Source organism: Silene latifolia, chromosome 3 (genome assembly GCF_048544455.1).
Source record: "Silene latifolia isolate original U9 population chromosome 3, ASM4854445v1, whole genome shotgun sequence".
In the NCBI taxonomy this organism is placed as follows: domain Eukaryota; kingdom Viridiplantae; phylum Streptophyta; class Magnoliopsida; order Caryophyllales; family Caryophyllaceae; genus Silene; species Silene latifolia.
Window position 1 is genome coordinate 109,418,410 of NC_133528.1, and position 21,729 is coordinate 109,440,138.

General features: G+C 40.1%; 2 protein-coding genes and 1 non-coding gene across 3 annotated transcripts; 1 reads left to right on the top strand and 2 right to left on the bottom strand.

Annotated features, from left to right (window-relative positions):
* Window positions 1-310: 310 nt before the first annotated feature.
* LOC141649475 (putative mitochondrial protein AtMg00310) lies at window positions 311-946 on the top strand. Its single transcript, XM_074458165.1, has one exon. The coding sequence runs from the start codon at window positions 311-313 to the stop codon at window positions 944-946; it is 636 nt and encodes a 211-aa protein (XP_074314266.1).
* Window positions 947-3,371: 2,425 nt separating this feature from the next.
* Window positions 3,372-16,797, bottom strand: LOC141647837 (uncharacterized). The gene is made up of 14 exons (XM_074456186.1): window positions 16,137-16,797; window positions 15,952-16,044; window positions 13,889-13,951; window positions 13,430-13,516; window positions 13,198-13,350; window positions 12,976-13,124; window positions 11,935-12,169; window positions 11,661-11,771; window positions 8,955-10,013; window positions 8,613-8,864; window positions 6,811-6,996; window positions 5,563-6,717; window positions 4,916-5,266; window positions 3,372-3,947 (listed from the first exon to the last, which is right to left on the bottom strand). Exons 1-14 carry the CDS (start codon window positions 16,548-16,550, stop codon window positions 3,696-3,698), a joined length of 4,560 nt encoding a protein of 1,519 aa, XP_074312287.1. The 5' UTR covers window positions 16,551-16,797; the 3' UTR covers window positions 3,372-3,695.
* Window positions 16,798-19,433: 2,636 nt separating this feature from the next.
* LOC141650327 (small nucleolar RNA R71) lies at window positions 19,434-19,540 on the bottom strand. Its single transcript, XR_012546368.1, has one exon. It is a non-coding gene; the product is annotated as a small nucleolar RNA R71 (small nucleolar RNA).
* Window positions 19,541-21,729: the final 2,189 nt, after the last annotated feature.

The following is a 21,729-nucleotide window of genomic DNA, read 5'->3' on the forward strand; positions in this document are numbered from 1 at the left end:
AAATCTAGGCCAGTTTCATTGGCCATTTTCCTTACATCAACAATCTTCTTCTGGAGATATATGAGAGGTTTACTAACAGTCTTCTCCTCTTTCTTTTTTTTGGCAGCTCTCCTTAAGGGAGTTAAAATGGGACAAATGTAACAAAATACCACCTTAGCATTGACGCGAAGTCGGGGATTCTTTTTAGTCCAAAAACGAGATTGAATCAGGCTAGAGTGTGTCTACGGGTTCTCAATATTCGATATAACAAAGGGATTGGTAAACATTTGGGCTCCCAACGGAATTTCAGGGCTCAAAGAGGGCTTTATTTATGGCGCTTATTGACAATGTCATGAAGCGGGTCTCATCCTGGAATGGGATTTTTCTCTCACCGGCAGGTAGGCTTATCTTAATTTCATCCGTCCTATCAAATATTTCAAATTACTTTCTATCGATTTTCAAAATTCCGGTAAGTGTGACTAGCAAAATTAATTCTTTGTTATCACATTTTTGGTGGGCTGGATGTAAGTCTGGGAAGAGTACTCATTGGTGTAGTAGAAATTTCCTGAGTTTGCCAAAGAGTTCTGGTGGGCTTGGAATGCGTAATATTGAATGCCTGAACCAAGCCCTGCTGGCTAAGCAGGCTTGGAGGATTGTGTCGGGCCAGGAGTCTATTTTTCGTAGGGTTTTTCGAGCTAAGCTTTTTGGAAGGCAAGGGATACATGATGGGATGACATATAATAAGCCAAGTAATATGTCTTGGGGGGTGAGGAGCCTTCGGTATGGTTTAGATCTTATCTCCCACAATGTTGCGTGGAAACCAGGGATTAAGTCTAGTCTTAATGTTTGGAGTTCTTGTTGGGTGAATGGTGAGACTCCTGAACCGAGTGTTCAAGTTCTGCTACCGAAAAATGTCGACTTGAAAGATCTGACAGTCAAGGATTTCCGTTTGGCGGATGGAAGTTAGAATGAAAGGCTAATTAGGTATCTGATTCACAAGGATGCTGTGGATAATATCCTGGCTATCCCTGTTTGTGTCTCGCAAGTACGCGACTGCATTTACTGGAAACATACAAGTAATGGAGTGTATTCGGTCAAAAGTGAATATGGGATTGCTTTTAGTAGATTTATGATGATGCATGGGAGGATAAAAGACAAAACTCGGATTAGTGGGTTAGGAATCAGTTTTTGTAAGAGGAATCTTTGGAGTTTACTGGGTCCGCAATCGTGGAAAGTGCTTCTGTGGCGACTTTTGACTGATTCGCTTCCCATGGGGTGTGGTTTCGCAAGTAGAAATATCCCGGTGGATTCGACTTGTAAACTATGTTCTACAAGTCAGGAGATTCTTGAAACAAGAGCACATCTGTTTCGGGACTGCAGTATTGTAAAGCGCATCTGGGCCTGCTCGGACTTGGGTATTCGCATTAATTGTGATCCCCCATGGATATTGGGGAGTGAGTCATTAATTGGTTAACTTATCTTGGAAAAATGGAGGATGCGGAATCTAAAAATATTAAATTCTTGGCCCTTTTGTGGTGTTTGTGGACGGTTCGTAATAGAATTGTTTTTCAAGGTGAGCGGTTTCATCCTCAGATGTTTTATGGCATATGGATAAGCACAGTGGATACAATCTCGAGTGCGATGGATATGGGAAGTGTGGAAAGCAAGGTAGTGGGGAGGGGTAGTGATCTTCAGGAATTACAAGATGTACGTGATGGACGACCCTTCTATGTGATCGGTAGGGCAACATCTTGTAATTCTGTTAAGGTGATGGTGGATGCAGGGTGGAAATCTGTAAGGAATGCTGCTTTTGGGTGGGTTGCTTATGCTCATGATGGTGCTACTCTATTCTCTAGAAGTGTTAAGGTGAATGCGGGCAGGATCTGCGTTGCAAGCCGAAGTTCCGGGTCTCAGGGATGTGTTGGGTTGGGCACGTGAACAGGGGACTCTTCACTTGGAGGTTTCCTCAGACTGTTTGTAACTGTTACTTCAGCTGGCGAGAGTAGAGATGACACATCATCTCACTAAAGGGCTCCTGGATGATATGGGATGTTTATTTCCTTTCTTTCATTGTCTATGTTTTACTTTTATTCCTAGGCGTTTTAATAAGATTGTTCACGACCTAGCTAAGAGGGTTATGAGTGATTAGTGTCGATGTATAACCTTCATTTACAGCTGGCAAAAAAAAAAGCGCATTGAGATCAGGGTTCTCAGGTCAATGATACTCGTGCTTCTTAGCCTTCCTAAGTTTGGCCAAAACACGGCCTTACGTCCGTCTTTTATGGGGTAAAATAGGCGTGTCTGTGTCTGTGTAAGGGGAATACCCTTAAGTCTTAACTGAGCAGCTTATCCGACGCTATCGTCTTGGCTTCCCACATACTTGTTGATATCTACGACATACCTACGCCTGCCTGATCTCATTAGTTGTTTTGGAAGATATTATGTACAAATGAGCTTATTATTCAGGTGTATTCTGCCCATGTACCTTGTAATTGCTCGACAAATGCAAGTTGCATAAACGAAATTGATCAATCAACTCACATGTTTAGGTTCAAAACGATGATCGCACTTCATTTATGTATTCCACTAAAATACGCATGCAAAAACTGATGAGTAGTAAAGGTCACTAAGTACAGGTGGGGTCGGGTGTCCGGTTAAAGGATTTCACGGCACGTACCCTCACTCCTTACTCAAAACCTTTGTTTTCCAGATATCCTAATCCAAATGAATGCAAGAGTCATTCTAACTTATGCAAAGGGTTGAATCTTAGGAGCTTCCAACATTTTCTGTCAATTTTACTTTGTGCTCTATTAACTAGAGAATGAAGTGGATTTGAAGTCTAGTGGTTAAAACTTGGGTAAAATTCCCAGGAGACCCATGTTCAAGCCTCCTCAAGAGCAAAATCTTGTGGAGCATTCTTGGCCTAAGTCCATGCCTAATAGATTTCGAGTCTGTCACCTTCGGGTGGCTTACCTGGTATACGTGGTTTGCAGGCTATTACGTACACCCGAGGGTTTACCCAGTGCACACCAAAGGTAGCGGCTGCGGGTTCCCTCGTCACCCCAAAAAAAAAAAAAACACAAAAAAAAACACACAAAAAAAAAAAAAAAAAAAAAAAAAAAAGTGGACTTGAACGGGTGCGAACTCCCAAAAGGTTCAGTGACGACTCTTTGAAGTTCTAATCCGATCCAAATTTCAATCCTCAAGTCAAATCCCGAAACCAGACCAGCGTGGCCTGTTCACACACTCGTCCAACATGAATGACTTGAATTAACTGCTACCTAAATTCCAGATGGCATGTGTGATTTAAGAACAAAAAATTACGCCATTAGAATGCAGTTTCTTTGGCAATCCTCGGTCAAAGGGGATCTCAGCTCAATACTATCCCACTATAAAATTTAAGTAATGATCTATTTCCGTGCATGAAGCAAATACTTCAGCATGTTAAAATCCTGTTATCTTCAAATAGGCATAACAGTAATACCCGACTTCTACAGTCGTGTTTTCATCCTATTGGTACAAGTGTACAACTACTCCGTCTATTGCCCACCAAAAACAGCTGTGTCAAGGATTCAAGCGATGCCTCACCTACAAATAACATTCATTAACAACAAAGCAAAAATCCTATTGCTTTGGATCAGGTCTCCAAGATAGACTTGAGAAAGGGAGAGATGCAAAGGCAATATATTCAGACTAATCTGACAGTTTAAACTTGATCACTCCTCCATGACTTCAGAATCTGATTTCTTCACATTGTTTTCTGGTTGCAAGTTGTCGTTTCCAACATCATTAACTTTCTCGGGTATATTTTCGGGCCGGACATCATGTGCCTCACCATTTCCTGTTGTAGATATATCTGTGTCCATGTCGCTTACCGAGTTCTGTTGACCGAAATGGGGCGCTTCATGAATTGACGTGTCTTCTTGCCCAATATAGGAAGGGTTATACCGATGATGAACCATCCTTGCCTGTGTTAAGAAGCATATTATTAAAAGAAAAGGTTAAGCATTGATGTTTATCGTTCTGATCTTTTGGATGGGGGTATAATGGTTCAAACTAAATAATTTCTCCGACCACCACCCAAGCCCATCCAAACCCTGACCAACTGCTTGGACAAAGGTGATGACTGATGAGAGTAGTAGTGGTCTGGGCTCGAACGGTGGTCGGGGAAGGATGCCGGAGCTGAACGGAGAATAAGGTTAATTGTTGTGGGAGATTGTGACTGGTTGTGGTGGTGAAGGTGGCCGGATGTGGACGGTGATAGGGTTCCTAGAGGTAGTGGCAGCAGTGGTAATTAAGAAGGGAAGGACTGGAAGAGGTATAAGGGGGTAGCAGTTTTTGTAATTTTATAAAGTTGGGAAGGATAACTAGTAAAATGCCGTCATAAACTTACCTAAAAGGGATGCTGGGAAGAGAAAAGAAAAACTTCTCAAAAATGAAAGTGGGACGAAAGTAAAAGAAGGTAGGGAGTTCTCATTTTTCCCAGTCTAAAAAGAGCAGACCCTTTTTCTTTCACTTCCACTGGGATTGAACAGATTATTATTATTGACTTTGGATTATGATGAATACTGCAAAAATGACTTGCTACACTAAACTAGTAAACACTTCTTATTTTGTGAAGTGGGCATCTGTATAAGATCAATGTAATTGTTGACAGTTTTCACCAGTGGTCATCCAAAAAATAGTTTCGTTGGTGTTTTCAAACACGATCAACACTCTTTACATCCTACCCTAGCCCTACTATAACCGAGCGCCTTTGAGGCATCTTTTTTTTTCACTTACTGGGTGAGGGAGAGGAGGTGGGATGGGATGGGATGGGATGGGATGGGATAGTAGCTATTGTACACTGTTAATAAATACAAAAATTCACAGGTCTCCAATACGTGATAAACTGATGCCAAACATGGGAAAACAGTGTTAAAACCAATGAGCATACCTGGTAGACCTCATGCATTTTGGAGTTGACGATATTGCCCATCTCTTCCACACCACTGACAAGATAAACTGGACCAGTTTCCTCGACAAGACGGTCGGTGTTAGTCACATATTCAGACAAGTTCAATGAAAGTCGATCTGGCCTCTGAAGAAGACGTTGAAACGTGGGCTGTAGTTCATAACACTGCTCAAATAATGAACGACGGCAGAAAACATAAAGCCCCAGTCTTGCACGAGACATTGCCACAACCAATCTTCTAACATCACGCAAATGACCGACAAAACGAGTTCGCACAAGCGATAATAGAATGAAGTCATTCTGCTGACCTTGAAATTTGTCCACTGTTGCAACCTGAAAAGACCAGTGGGCATACAACAACAACAACATCAGAGCCTTAATCCCAAAATGATTTGGGGTCGGCTGACCAGTGGGCATAGAATTAATAAAATTAAAGTAAAATGAAGATTCTAGCAGCAGAGAAGTGAAACACAAACTTTTCAAGTCAATCAACGGTATCAAAAATTCAGAAACTAATCTAACAAGACCACCTTCATCTCTTTCAAGCAATACTGGAAACTCCACCACAACGAAATGGCATCGTAATTGAATCGATGATTAGATTTAGTAAGTGGAAAAATCCAACTTACCTTGTTTGGAGGCCCAATAAAGTCGTACGGAACACATCTTCTGCTGATAACATCACGAATGAGGAGCTTCTGACCATTATAGGTTGTTAATATGGATATCTTATTAGCAGGATAGCCCAATAAACGCATGTAAATATAAACGCTAACAATGTATTCAGCCTCTCCCTCATTTTGGTAAAACCATGGTGATGGTGCGGATTCACCTTTCCCCTGATAGTCCGGCACATCCACTAACTGGTAGTCATAAGAAAAGCCAGCATTTGCCCTCTGGAAGATAGTGCCTTGCTTTACAGAAAGAAGATCTCCCAACTCTCTATATCGCCAGTTATAAAGTTTGGCTATACTTGGCCGTGCTCTACCCTGGGCATTTAACTCGATATATGGAATACCCAGACGAACAAACCTGGTAAACAAACTCTGGTCCATGTGGCTATACTTCTGGAAAGCCATGTTCTTAACAACAGGAGGCAATTGATGATGATCACCAATTAATATGCAACGTTTAAGACGTGCATATCCATCTTCTTGCCGTTGAAGAAGCATTGGGATAAAAGTCTCAATTTCCAATATTTGTGCACTTTCTTCCATTAGTAGATTGTCATACTTGAATCCTAACTGCAGGAAGTCCTTCCGCTTAAGAGCGGCATGTGTACAAGTCATAGCAACTATTTTCGCCTGTTTAGTCATAAGGTAATTTGCCCTATTGACCGTTGATTTGAGTAACTCGAATGCCCTGCATTCTTCGAGCTCCTGAAACATAGTTTTCAGATGACGAAAGCACCCTTTTGCAGCACGCATGTCTTTATCAAAAGAATCACCAGTAAAAATTGGTTGAGGGGCGTTAGAAAAGAACTCGGTAAAAGGGAAACGATCTCGAACATACATTGACTTATCTTTATTATCAGAACAATCAGCAAGAAACTGCTCCCAACGTGAGTAAACATGCAGTAGCCAAAAGTATCCAGCAGTTTCACAAGTATAACCTACATCATCAGGAAGCTTTAGAGATCTTGCTAGCCTCTCTACCTCACCAAGCAGTTCCAATCGCCGCACCAGCATTGCATTAACACGACCCTGACGACTAAAGTCAAGATCAGTCGCTAATTCCTGCTCGCCTTGTCCTAATCGAAGAAGATACCGAGCAGGCACATCTCTCTGATCAAAATAGCAGAAACAATTAGGAATAGATTTATAGATTGCCTAATCTAAGAATTAATATGATAGATGTAACTGTGAATCATGTTCTACCTCCATTATCTTTTCAAAAAGATCATTCAAAGCTTGATTTGAATGAGTAATAATCAATGTCCTTTGAGTAGGACAGTTGTGATAGAGAACGTTCAAAATCTGAACAGCTGTATCTGTTTTACCAGTACCTGGCGGACCTACCACCATTGTCAACCCAGGCTGAACGCCAGAGATGATCGCTCCAATCTGCCAAAGTTGGAACATAAAATTACCAAGAATTTAAGCGTTTTATTGGCAGGAAACTTAACTCCATTTATGGTCATCAATTAGCAAGGCCAAAGCTTTTGAAAAGCAGAATAATAAGGCAGTAACTCCCAACATACCGAGATGGAAAAGCGTGAGATGTACTATCATACTTCATAACAGTAAATAGATGACAGAACATACTACTTTAATTGTTGGATGATTGAAGAGCAACTTAACAAATAAATTTAGGCCTCTGGTATGGTAGAAATAAATATTCCACGGGACTTGTTTGCCCATTGTCAAACTAAACTCATCATTCTTCCTATAAAACTTAAATAGAAGCAACATCAACGCCACCACACCCAATACTTTTCCATGGCTTAGTATGATTGCTCAGTGGCAATCGCAACCCTAAACTTCTGATCACATACTCACATGCACGTAGTCTAGTATTAAGATTATACTACCAGCTCTACCTACAACCAACCCAACTTTAAGACATTTTGAGCTTATAGACAAAGTTCTTGAACTAGTACGTAGTTCTTAAGCACCATTAATTTTTATACATACTTGTAGATAAGTATTTTAAAAAAAAAAAATTATTTTTATTTTACCCAGAGCTTTAGTGATTTAAAATTTGTAATTAGCTTTTTCAAAAAGTTTTCTGACAAATCTTTGAAACTTCTGACATAGTTTTTGATGTTTCGGAAAGTTCTTGAGCTTCTAGACAACTTTCTTGAGCATATTTACATTTCATTTGAGACGGTTATTGAAAACTTGAACAATTTTGAGCTTTTGAATAAAGTTATTGAAGTCTTGACTTATATAAGGAGTTACTGAGAATAAGAGCTACTGAGATTTTAGGAAAATTTAGAGTTTTAGTGTTAGCACAATGATTTTTGTATCTAATCGAAAATACAATACTCGTATAAGTTATTGAGTTCTTAGACAAAGCTGAGTTTGTGCAATAGAAAAAATAAATTTTAACTTTAGTTTACAGTTTATTCTTGTTGAGCTCGCTGGTCTCATGTAGATTTACGTAAATGCCCCGATCTTACATACAAATTAGTGGTATAAAATCCTTCCTTCCTCCATTAGGAGAAAAGTTCATCAGCGTCCTGTACCAATTGTAGCAGACTTCAGCATGTTTGCCTCAAGAAACCAACACGCTCTCCATCTAAAATGAATGATAACTAAGTTTTGGGCTGCCAGCTCGTGGCCAAACAATTGATTTCAACTTAACATTTCACATCGTATATTCTTGTTCACATAGCACAGTGAATCCTTAATTAAGTGAAAATTGGCACACAAAAATGCCACAATTCCCATTTGCATTTCTCAAAAAGTGATTTTAATATGGAAGACCTACAAAGCAAATCCTTATCTATTGCAGATAATAGAATTATCCATCAAACAGCAAAAAGATTTTTTCCAAGCTCAGCACTACTATTTCACTGGAAACTAGTGGTAACATATCTTTAATATAAGCAAAATATAATACTACAAAATAATCCCTCTGTTTTTGTTTTCTTCCACTTTTCAAATTTCCACAACTTCAAAATTCGGAAGAAAAAGAAAATGGAGGGAGTACATCACAAAAGCACAGTAGCAAGTACCTGTGTTGAGGTAAATCTGACAGAGTTCTGTTTGGGTTTATCCTGGGGATAAGGGCCTGGATTTGGAGGCACATATGTCTCAACAATAAGTGTTTCCAGAACTGCGGAACCATTTTCATCACCAGACAGAGTTACATTGCATTTATTGCCAGGAAGAGCTTGAGGATTGCTTTTTAGCGTCTTGGGAAGCCTGATCCGAAATGGAGGCTCTGGACACTTGTTCTCTGAACCATCAGGCTTGACAAAGGAAATCTGAAGAGGTGCAAAAACAGCTAAAGTTGTTGTATAGGCCAAAAAAAAAAAAATAGTGATCAAGTATATCAATGGAAACATCACACAAACCTGATACTCAGAAAAACTTTCTTTCAAGTGATCTGCATCAAGGAAAGTATCCTTAAAATCTACCGTCTCCAAAAGGTCAGGCATGTTAGTCCACTGAGCAGCCGAAGGATTTCCATAACCCAAGAAAATGTTGTGTAGCCAGTCAGGGACTATGCAAGTTTCATTCATAAGATCTCGGATGGATTCTAAAATAGCCTTGAAGTTGTTTTCCTTGGGTTTTCTACGCATCAAAATATTAAAAGTCCCATACACATCTTCAACCCCTTTCTCTGCGATATCAGTCACATCCATGTGATATTGTGCTGTATCTAGTGCAACAGTAATAGTTCTCAGTTCACCCTTGGGAGGCTTCCATTCGTCCCGTTTGTTTTTCCCAGTGAAATCATTCATCGGATTTCCTTCCTCATCTTGAACCTCTATTACTTCACATCCACGTACATATTGAAGTCCAAGCCTTTGTGGAACAGTTGCTTTATCAGATTCCTCTTCGCTCAATGGCTCGAAAGAAGGGCGTATAGAAAGCAAAAACAAAACGTCATGCTCTTTAAGTGCATCCCATTCTGATCGTATATGTGATCGATAGCTGGCAATGCTAAATGTAATATTTGCAGTAGCTGCTGCTGGCTTTACCTCCCCAATGTTAGGCTGCTTAATCTCAGTTATTTTAAATTCTCTTATGGGCACAGCCATTCTCGACCATCCGCGGAAAGCTGTTTCTCCCTCACTGTTGATGTAGGGAAGAAGGTGAGGAACAGCTTCCTGAATATCCTCCCGAATTTCATATGTTGACTCAAGACGAAAAAGATTGAAGTTTCTCAAGAGATAATCATGAAGGGTCAAAAACTGTAAGTTAAGTTTTGGCAGAGCTAGGCAGCCTTCTCCTGAGTAGTTAATGCTAGGTACAAGGCTTTCATCCCACATTATTTGCTCATTTGGATAGAGTGGAAGAGCATTTATGGCTTCCTTCTGAGACTTCTGTTTCTCAAAAAAGGATACCATGACTTCAATGAGAAAATCAACTCTATCAGACCATGGATCATCCTTTGATATGAGTTTGAGCTGAATAAAGGGAAAGGACGTAAAAGATGTCAGTAAACTAAAAACTCAGACAAAGAAACATTAGACGTAGTCAATTAGTCATCTAAGACAATTTCTTTTTTTTTTTTTGGGGGGGGAGGGGGTTGTCTGTGTTTTTATGTTCTCTCATTTGTACCCTCACCTTTTTTTCTTATCCCCACATATACCCCTCTACTTTCTCACTTCCTCCCATTGTGACCTGCAAATTTTTTCCGTCAGTTGGCCGGTTAGTTATTTGCGCAACCATAATCTTCCCATACACTAATTATAGTTATCTTCATTCATATTCAACACCTATCAAAGCACACATCTACTAAAGCACATCCTTTATCACCAACTTGAACCAGCCTAAAAACAACCTACAAAATCCATCTTTGCATAAGTGCACAAGCCAAGTGCTTAATCTTCTTGATGTATTGTCGACAACGGCGCGCCAAGTTGAGTTGTTGGAGAAGAAGTTATCACAGCTGGGCAAATGTATGGTGCTTGATATCAGCCTCAAAGACATTAACTTCACAGTTGGGATAAAACCCAATTTTACCAAATTTACCACCACTCCAAATTTAAAACAGAGCAGAACTTGAAAGAAGCTGCTAAGTTGGCTCAATCTTTTCAAAAAACTGAAACAAAAGAAATCATGTCCAGAGATTTTCCGTCACCATGAACCCATAATCAAATTAAATAAAAGATTATCGGACTCCCAAACCACGATTAATGCAAGTAGTAGCAGCATCACCTTGAATTGCTTAACAATTGAATACCATACCTAGGTTCAGATGCCCATCAAATCCCATTGAAATTGGCCCGAAAATCTGACAACAACAACAACATTACCCCAGTGCCTCAATGGCTCCCGCAAATTGCGGGGTAAGGGGGGGTCGGATGTACGCAGCCTTACCCTTGTGTTAGCAACACAAAGAGGCTGTTTCCGAATGACCCAAGATGAAAATTGCGTCGAGAACTGCATCGAAGGACCGCCACTTCACAAAAGAAAGAAGCGCAGCCACTTTAGTGAGCCATTTTGATTTATTCCATTATAATCCATAACCAAAGAGTAATGAGTCTTTGGCTCCATTGGAAATATGGAAAATGGCCCGAAAATCTGAAATCCCTCAAATTTCATGTGGGTGTACATATTGGGAATTGGGGCTGACTTTAAGTGATGAATATGAAATGGAGAAGAGGGTAAATTAGATATGGTGGAGGTTGGTTGTTGGGGCGGTTTTAAATGGGGCCATGTGATTAAGATGGTGGTCTCAGATATGAAGGTTGAAGAAAGGAGTGATTTTAAATGGTATGGTGGAAAGAACTGACAGAAGCAAATAACGGAAAGGCGACGGAGAAAGATTATAAGGTCATATTTGAGAATATGTGAGGAGTTGAGGGGTATTAGTGGGGAAAATAAAAAAGCAGGGGCACAACTAAGAAAATGCAAAAATATAGGGGTACATGTGAGAAAAACCTTTTTTTTCCTATTAGCATCTCACTGGGTTTAAGCCTATCTCAGGCCAAAGGTAGGTTGAGATAGGTCTAGCAAACTTCAATTGAGACCCGCACGGTCATGAAGAGCAAGCAAAATGACAAACTCAAAGATCTAACACTAGTCCTTAACTTAACCAGAAAACATACCTTGGAACAAATTAAATCTTTTAGTTCTTCAGGTGAAAGAACAGACAGCTTTTTCGAGAGATCAACACGCTTGTCTACTGCACCAATATTTGCTAATGCCAGCTCCCGCAACTGGAGGAAAGAAGATGCATGTACAAGATTAGCAAAAAAGGACTTGGGTCACTTCAAGGACAACTGTCTACTTGAGGCCACTACAAAATTCGACAAACATTATTTGAGCAGACAAAACGTCCCTTCCTAAGAGGAAGTTATTTGTCACTATCAGAATAAAGACCTTGGGCATTTTCTTGAATCCAAGCAACTGAAAGGACTGAAAGCGGTCATAATGAGCTTGAAGAACCTCGTCGTCAGTTAACTGTGTCCCTTCATGATCATTAATCTCAAAAGTTTCATAGAACTGTAACAAGTCAACAAGTTGTGAAAACAACTTTCCCCTCTGATGAGTGTAAAGTGCACTTAAGTGACATTTAGCAACCACAGCAACATCAGCCACAAGGGGCCTCAAGTATCTGCAACAGCCAACCCCATAGCAGATGATCTCAGATGGATGCATGAAAGCAAAAATGGGAAGCACCAAATATAACACAACGATGCTTAAAAATTCAAAACAAAATAAAGAAAACTAAATGGAATTTGATAAACTACATGATAGACATAAACGGTTCTACAGACAATAAAATATACATGAACACAATAATTACCCCATCTTTTATTAGGAAGAGGTGTGCAAAATAATGAACTTGTTGACAAAGGCGAAATGCTTATAGATATGAGTTATTGCAAGCAACCGCCATAAGTTTATCCAGAAACGACAATCCTGTTGTCCGTATCGACAAATCTTCTTCCAAGTTCCCAATCATAACCAACATTTGACATTCTACTAGTGCTCAAATTGATCAGATCTTATATGAGAATGCCGGCGACTGACATCTTAAGCAAACCCTCATCATAATATCACGGGGTTTAACAAAAGATAATGTAAGGGAATGTGAATTGAGTATAAAAAATCTTATGAAGTGTCTGGGGTGGTGACCACCGCGGTCTTGATTTACTATCAAGTTCCAGCCTTCAACAATCTAAAGTCCCTGAGTTTCATTTACCAGCACTCCTACCGTTTAATCCAATTGCATACATCTGGGTAATTATATGTGAGGCTTATTTTAATCAAAAGTATGGAACTGTATTGAACGGAGGGAGTATGTATTATTTTCATTGCATATTTCCAAACAAACAATTAAAAGGGATAAATAAACAAAATGCCTAGAGTTTAAAAGGAAACAAAAATTTGAAAAAAAGATAAAGCAATTTCATGTACCTTCTTGTCGGCAGTTGGCTCAATAGATCTATAAGAAACTCCATAAACCTCTCACAGTATAAGATGCAAGCATCATCAACTTTTTCAAAGTTGCCATCAAGATTTTCTGAATCATGTTGTGCTCTGTGGAACACCTTAGAATTGAGCACCTAAAGTAAAATGTGTAAGTACTAGAGGCTTTAGTTTAGCACGAAAATATACAGTAATGACATATACTCATACCTCTAGGAACTCTTCAAACAGATTCTTTAGAAACGTCGCTTCCACAGAATTTAAGGGATCATAGCTTTCTCCTCGTTTCTTAGCCTTTTTGGCTTCTGCTTTCGTCATCTTTTTCCATTTCTTTATCAGATTTGGATTAAGACACAGTTCCATCTGAGAAGCAGCAATCTATCTTCAGCGTACCAAAAAAAATGTGAAAAAAATAATAATAATTCTGTAACTCAAATTTCACCTGAAAGCGACCAAATGACAAGCTATGCCAGCATTGCAGACCCGCCAGCCTTAGAACAGTCTCACTAACGACTTCATCCTCTAAGCTCTGCAGGTGCATGTAAATTGTATGATAATACCGACAACAACAACATCAGAGCCTTAATCCCAAAATGATTTGGGGTCGGCTGACATGAATCATCCTTTAGAACCGTCTATGGGTGAACGCACACCTCCAAATGCGAAAAAAATAGAAAAGGGAAAAATGAAAAACAAAAGGGAGAGTGAAACATAATACAAAGTCAAGGTAAACTTATAGGTTTTAAAATCGAAGTCCGGATTTCTTTTATAAAAACTTAAATTTAAATCGAGAATAAAGACTAAAACGATTTTGAAAAGCGAAGTAGAATTTAAGGATCCGGAATACCATAAAAGTAAACCAAGTAAAAGATATAAGAAAGTGGAGACGTGGAGTAGGCACCTGAAAGGCATTGATCATGAAAACCAAATAGTTTGTCTTCTCCACAATACTGAAACGGTCTCCCTGACCAGAAGATAGCATGATGATCAATAAATTAAGATAACCCAATCAACAAACACTGCTGGGCAGGCTCTTCAGAAAATTATAGCAATAAAATTGACTGTCTATAACAAGTATAACAGGTTGGAAGTTCAGAGACAATGTTGACATATTTCGAGTAAGCTACGAAGCTCCAATTCCAAATGAATGAAAAACTCAATACATAGGATATAAAAAAAAGATATGCATGTCCAATATGCGAAGTAGCCTATAATATGTAAGGTGTCAACTTTTAACCTTTATCCTTTCAATACCTTCTGTGTATTTTGCATAGTAAGAAGCAAAAATCAGGTAGAGGGTAATTCACAACTTCACGATGAGTCAATAACCCATGTTTTGCTTCACAGATTGTTGGCTGTGCAATAACTTTTCTCCCTAAGAAAGATACAGGTAATAACTACTCCATCTCCTTGTGCTTCACATATAAGGATCACAATCACTAGTCAACACTCCTTGTGGCCCTGCCAGTTCTTAAGCAGTTGCATGGAATTGAGTAGGATAATAAAACAAGTCCGAATTTCCATTTTATAAATTAAGGTGAGATCTTTGTGGGTAATAATTCATTATATTCACGTGTTCTGATTAACCGTTCACCAGCATTCTCATGTTTTCGGAATCCATTACTTTGATAGTGCCAACAACTTTAATCTTTCATGAATGACATTACATTTGTGATTTTCACAATAGGCAGCCAGGTAGCCTCACCGCACACTCATATGCTTTCTACACCGGTAACTGCATTCCACGGTCCAGAAATTGCTATCTTCTAGGTTCGACGACTATGCTCTTACCCTTATAATAGAATGTTTTCATGTTCTGTGTAAAGAGAATAGCAAATTAGTATTGTAGCCATAAGTGTGCCATCCTTCAACGATGACTTGATCGCCACAACTTTATATCCATCCAATTTAGCCTCAAAACCTTGCCGGCGAGGTAAAAATGTGGCTAAAGTAGAAGCCTTAGGGTGCGTTTGGATTAGGCGTTTTGGAGGGAAAGGAGAAGAGGGATTTGGAATGAATAATTTCCTATATCTGGTTAGCTAAATAGAGGTGGATGGATAGAGAACAGAGATTTCGAGAGAAAAGTCACCACTTCTATTCCAGCTCTCCTTCCCTCCATACTCTTCACTTATCTTCCTCCTCCTCCCCTCCCTTTCCCTCCCATTTTTATATCCAAACGCACCCTTAGGGTGTGTTTGGATTGGGGGATTTGAAGGGAAAAGAAAGGGAGGGAGAGTAGGGGATTTAAAATCCCTAGTTTGGAGAGCAAATGGGGGTGGAGGGAAATAGAGGGGGAGAGATTTGGAGGGAGCCAATTTCCTTCCTCCTAGCCTAATCAAAATCTCTCCACCATAGGCAAGATTTGGAGGGAAATGTTATCCAAACAACCATACTCCATTCCCCCTCCCCTTCCCTTCTCTCCCTTTCCCTTCCCTCCTTCCCCCTCCCCTCTCTTTCCCTCCACTTTTGCTATCCAAACAAGGCCTTAGGTACTTCATGTCACATAACATACGTTCAAATTTGATAATCTTAAGAGCCCGACACTTGTTGCCCGTTGAAAAGTATGGTAGAGCTCAATTCTAGTTTTAGATAGTGAATTAGTTATTATACCCAAATAAATCATTCTCAAGCAAACTGTAGTACCTACAACCTAAAACGAATATTCCTTTCGTCCCAATCACTTATTACCTTTGTTTCTTTTTTCTGTTTTTTTATCAGGGGAGTTTTAAACAAATGACTCGAACAAAGGGACTACTCATACAACACAAACTAATACTCTTGTCATCCCATTTATATAGCGGTCTTTTCCTTTTTTCGCCTTTAGCCAACAGGGAAAGGTGATAATTTAAATGGGAGGAGGAAGTACTAAATTCAAGAATCAAAAGAAGCGCTTCCAAAATACAGCAAACGAATAAAAAACAAAGGTAAATAAAATAAAATAAAATAAAATAAAAAGTAAGAAACCTGATCCTTAAGGTGAAGAACACGCTCTAAGAATGCCCTAAATACACCTTTCCTATCATGAAAGCACACCCAGGCGGCGACATTTTCTCTAAACTGCACAACAAAATCAGGAATCCATTCAACAACAATTGAAAAAAGACAGCAATTAAGCAGAGGAAGCCGTAAATTGAACAAGAATGACAAACCTTCTCATTAATCATAAGAATCATACTCATAAGATGCTCGAAAGTGGCAGTATTAGGGTCGAAATGAGGCCAAAGATAATTCTCAAGATACTGGCTAACCTCCAAAATCATAACACGCTGTAACGGGACAGTCTTCTTACCAGACTTAACGGTGAGCTCGGTGCGGTAAATTTGGTCGACGAGGTCAGGGTTGAAAGCGGCAGCGGCAGCGGCGGCGGAGGTGGAGGAGGAAGGGAGCCAGGTAGCAGCAGCGATTTGAGTGAGACGGTCGCGCTGAATGTCGGAGAGAGTGATGGAGTTAGGTGCGGTGGTGGAGATTGGGGAGGACTCGGGTGGTTTGTGAAGGTCGACAGGGTACTCGGCGACATGGTGGCGCTTGAAATCGTAGGTGCCTGTGCCATATACTTTCGTCATTGTTTAGGGGGTTTTTCTAGGGTTTTTTGTGGTTTTACACTTTTACCAATAGTGGGAGAGAGGACGACCAAGAGAAGTGGGAGAGAAATCCCGTACATGAAGAGTGGAAAAGGAAGAGGAAGGACGTTTTGTTGCGGATGCAACAACTTGCAGTTGCAGGTCGGAGAGAAGTGGGAGAGAGATTCACTAGATAGGGAGTTAAGCCCACCATAAGACCATCCCCAAGCAAGGTCACCCACTGAGTCGTGATCTTATTGGGTCATCTTAATGACACCTTAAATTAGGATTAAGGGGTTAATTTTGGTGACCTTCAACTACTCAGGGTCAATTGGTGACCTTGAGTTGAGTTGGTGACCTTGTTGGTGACCCGCTAAGTGGCACACTCTCATTGGCTGGAAACAAAAAAAAAGACAACCGTTAAAATAAAGAGAAGGTGACATCAAAAAAAAAGACAACCGTTAAAATAAAGAGAAGGTGACATTTGGTTGTGTATGATGACCCGGTAGGTGACACTCTCTCATTGGTTAAAAAGTGAAAAATAATTGGGTTGATGACTTAGGTCGTGACCTTCTGCTTGGGAGGATGAAAGTGGGTCAAGATAATTAAGGTGTGATAATGAGGAAAAATATTGGTGACCCGATTAACTCGACCTTCTGCTTGGGGATGGTCTAAGGACCCAAGGGTTTCCAATAAGTTCTTTTAGCGTTAAGCGTCTAAACTTTCAGCCATAAGGTCTTTTCCGTTAGTCATCGTTAATTAGTGCCTACAAATGACTTCCTCCGATTCTTTAGAAACGCCCCATATTTTATTTTAGGCCTATTCATTATAATTGCCCTATTTTCATCTTTAGTATGTTTTTGATAGACTAGTTAAAAGGCCGCTTGCAATGCACGCGGCGGCAGACGTCTGAATTTTGTACACAGTTCGATAAAAACATTCAAATACGTTATATACAATAAATGATGTATCACTTTTATATATACTTTTATAGCTCCCTTTATATCATTTTACATACCGTTTCGTGCCTATTATATCATTTATATGCCTTGTTTCAATGAATTGTCGATACTGCCGCTATTTTGTGTTTTGATGCAGAAATGACTCGTTATGAGCATGATCAAGCTAAGATTAGCATGGCGGAGACGGCATAGTAGAATACACGAAGCATGGCACGAGGAACGAGGAAACACGAAGGCTAGAAGTGAAAGAAAGGAGGAAGACGTCTGTGAAAATGGTTCCTCGATCGAGTCACCTCTGGCTCGATCGAGCAACTGTCCTCGATCGAGTCACCTCTGGCTCGATCGAGGAACCTCTCTGGCAGATTTATTTCCGGATTTTCTTAAAACAGTTATCTTTTGTTATAAATTAGAAACTCGTGTTTTTATTAGAGACTACGTTTTATTTTACCTTCATACTGCTGGATACTCTTCTTAGAACCCTAATCTTTCCTTGTACGGTATTAATCTTTCCTCAATAATTAATCGTTCATCGTTTTATGTTAATTGATTATTGTTTCATGCTTTTAATTATGTTTTCAATCTTAATCATTGTTGTTGTTGTTATCATTATGAGTAGCTAATCTCCTCATCTAGGATGAAGGGGATCTAGGTTAATTAAAAGGGAAAATTGATTAATTGCTATTGATATCGCATAAGTTGTTGTTTGATTATTGTTCTTCTTCTAGTTAATTAACTTAAGGCCTGAGTTATTAATTAGTGTAGCGAATTAATCCTATCGCCGACCGGGTTAGAATTAATATAGGCTGCGATAATCAAATAGATTGTATCTAATTATAGCGACCGCATGTTAGAATCGATCTAAAGGGCATAATTGAGTCGACCGATCTTATGACCTTAAACAGCTTGATAGATTTAGCAACTGATTAATAATCCCCAAATAATTGACTTAGTGAACCGGAAGTCCTAGACCTTTAATATTACTGTTTAAACCTCTTTTTAATTACTTGCAATTAGTTTATTAGATCAAAACAAAACAAACCCCCCAGAAAACGGTTACCTTTAGACAATTTAAATATTTACAGACTTAGCTTTTACCGCCTCCTTGTGGATTCGATACATGTCTTACTGCTAGCTATTCTTGTTAGTCCTGAGATAGTTTTACTTTGGTTTGGTGATACGACTTTAGCCACATCAAATTTGGCGCCGTTGCCGGGGAGGCAACAATTGTTTAGTTTGTTTGTGTTTATTTTGTCTTTTTGTCTCAGGGAACCCAGTTCCTTGAGACCGTTCTCACACTTCTCTTGTTAGTTCCGCGTATGCCCAGGTCTAATAGGTCCGAGATTATTCCTTTTGATCCTGAACCAGAGAAGACTTTTCGCTACAGACGGAAATTTAATCAAGAAGTGGGTCAAGTAGAAGACTTGAGTATACTTGACGTCGAGACGGCGAGCTCAACAGAGACAGCCGATCGGTCCTACGAAGAGGAAGAGGACGACATTCCTATTCCTGAAATTCCAGTCACGACTGATATTCCCGAAACTACCATCATGCCTACTTTAGCCATTCACTCCAAGCCGACCTTAGCTTCTATCCCACAAGGATTTAAGTTGCCCACTACTACCAATGAAACTTTTGAGATTCGGCCATCTTATATCAATTTGGTGGAACGAAATATGTTTGGAGGGACATGTCTTTGAGGATCTGCGACGCATATGGAGAAATTTGTCACCCATCTTTGTTCTATTCCATTAACAAATTTGGAGTGACACAAGATCGAGTTAAGCGGGTGCTCTTTCCTTTCTCTCTAAAAGATGGAGTCATTTTGAGTGGTTGAGAGATATGGATATGGATCTCGAAGGAGTTCTGATGGAATTCCTTGGCTCTTGCTTTCTACAAGAGGTACTTCCCACCTCAAAAGACTAATGCTCTGAGAAATCAAATTACCAGTTTCAAGCAAGGAGCTACTGAAGACTTGAATGAAGCCTGGACTCGCTTCAAACGCTTAGTCCGATCAGTTCCCCATCATGGTTTCCCAAAGTGGTTTCTTTGCAACCAGTTTTATAACGGGTTGTATGACGATCATCGTGTCCTTTTGGATTCTTCTGCTAATGGGAGGTTTCAGGATAACACCAATGATGGTGACGCGTGGAAGTTAATTGATCATATTGCTACCCATACCGCCAGGTATGGAAATCCTAGGGGAAGCACGCGAGGTACTGGTGTTGATAGTGCCTTAGCGGCACAGCTGGAGACTATTTCTGCCCAGATTGCTGAGATAAAGACAACCTAATCATTGGGTAGCAAGGAGAGAGTTCATGCCATGAGTCAGCAAGTAGAGGAGTCTTGTGCTAGATGTGGTTTAGACGGTCATGGTGCAGCTGATTGCATGAGTACATTGGAGCAGGTTGGTGCACAAGGTATACCCTTCTCCAATTTTTACAATGAAAGAACGAAGGAACACCCATTCCTTCAATGGTCCAGTCAGAATGTACAAAACCCGCATCAGCCACAGAAGAATGTTTATGTCCCTCCCAACAATCGCGATAATCAACCGCCAGGGGGATATCAGAGGCAAAATCAAGGAGGCCAGCAGTTTAACAACCAATATCAACAGCCTCCTCAGCAAACTCCTCAACAAATTCCTCAACAAGCTCCAAACAATGAGATGGCAGAGTTGCGGACGGCTCAAATTTCTGAGCTAATTGCCCATAACAAGATGCTAGATAATCAAGTGGCTCAGATGGCACTTCAAAACCCATCAAAACAGGCCGTAGGTCTTCCTCCTCAAGGTAAACAAGCTCACGATCAAGCTAATGTTATTCAGCTGAGGAGCGGTACTTCTTATGCGAATCCCGACCTGCAAAGCCTTGAGAATGAAGTGCCTATTACTGTTTATGAGGTCCCTTATATGCATCCCAAAGGATTGGGTAATTTGGAGCTTAGTGACGATGAAAAAGAACCTGACGAAGTTGAAACACGAGCTGACGATAAAAGCAAAAAAGACGAAGGAGCTGAACCTGCAAAGGATCCTCGATCGAGTCAGCCCTGTCTCGATCGAGGAACCAGCCAGCTCGATCGAGTCACCCCTCGACTCGATCGAGGCACCTCTTCGACAGCTTACGGTGTTTCAAAAGTTGTTTCTAAGGTCAAGCAAGCCGAGCCCATAACTATTGCACTACCTTTTCCTCATCGACAACAAAAATCCAAACTGGACAAGCAGTTCGGTAAGTTTATGGAGGTCGTGAAGAATCTACAGGTAAGTGTCCCTTTCACTGAATTAATTACTCAAGTGCCGGCTTATGCGAAATTCATGAAAGAGATTTTGACAAGGAAGAGATCCTTTGACGCGGTGGAAACTATTGCTTACACTCAGAAGTGCAGTGCCATGTTGCCAATCAATTCACCACCTAAATTAAAGAATCCAGGAAGTTTTTCTATCCCTTGTCATATTGGTCACCTTGCTATTAGTAAGGCTCTTTGCGATTTAGGAGCTAGTGTCAGCGTTATGACGTATTCTGTCTGTAAGAAATTAAATATGGGTCCGTTGTGATTACTAATATGACATTGAGATGGCCGATAGATCAGTTAAACACCCATTGGGGGTGTTAGAGGATGTTCCCGTTCGTATTGGGAAATTCTTCATCCCTGTTGATTTTGTTGTCTTAGACATGGCTGAGGACAACCAAATCCCTATCATTTTGGGCAGACCGTTCCTTCACACTGCGGGGGCGGTTATAGATGTTAGGCAAGGGAGATTGACTCTAGCTTTAGGGGATGATACGATTGTTTTTAACTTGGAAAAAGCATTAAAACATCCCATGATAGAAGAGACTTGTCATAGTATAGATGTTGTTGATTTTACTATTGATGAGTGTCTTCATATGTGTTTGGACAGGGATCCTCTGGAGATTGCCCTGGTTTCGGATCCAGCTGATCAGACAGGTTCATGGAGTCCAGAAGTACATCGGATTGAGAGGCTTCTAACTGGAGAGGAATGCCCACATCAAAGGGTATATAGTTTGGGTACTACACCTAAGGTAACCGAGGTAAAGAAACCTGAATTAAAACCTCTTCCCTCTCATCTTAAGTATGAGTTCCTTGATGACTGTGAAATGAACCCAGTGATTGTCAATGCTAGCCTAACTGAAGGTCAACTATCTGCTTTGTTGACTGTTTTGAGAACTCATAAAAAGGCAATTGGGTATAGCATTGATGATCTC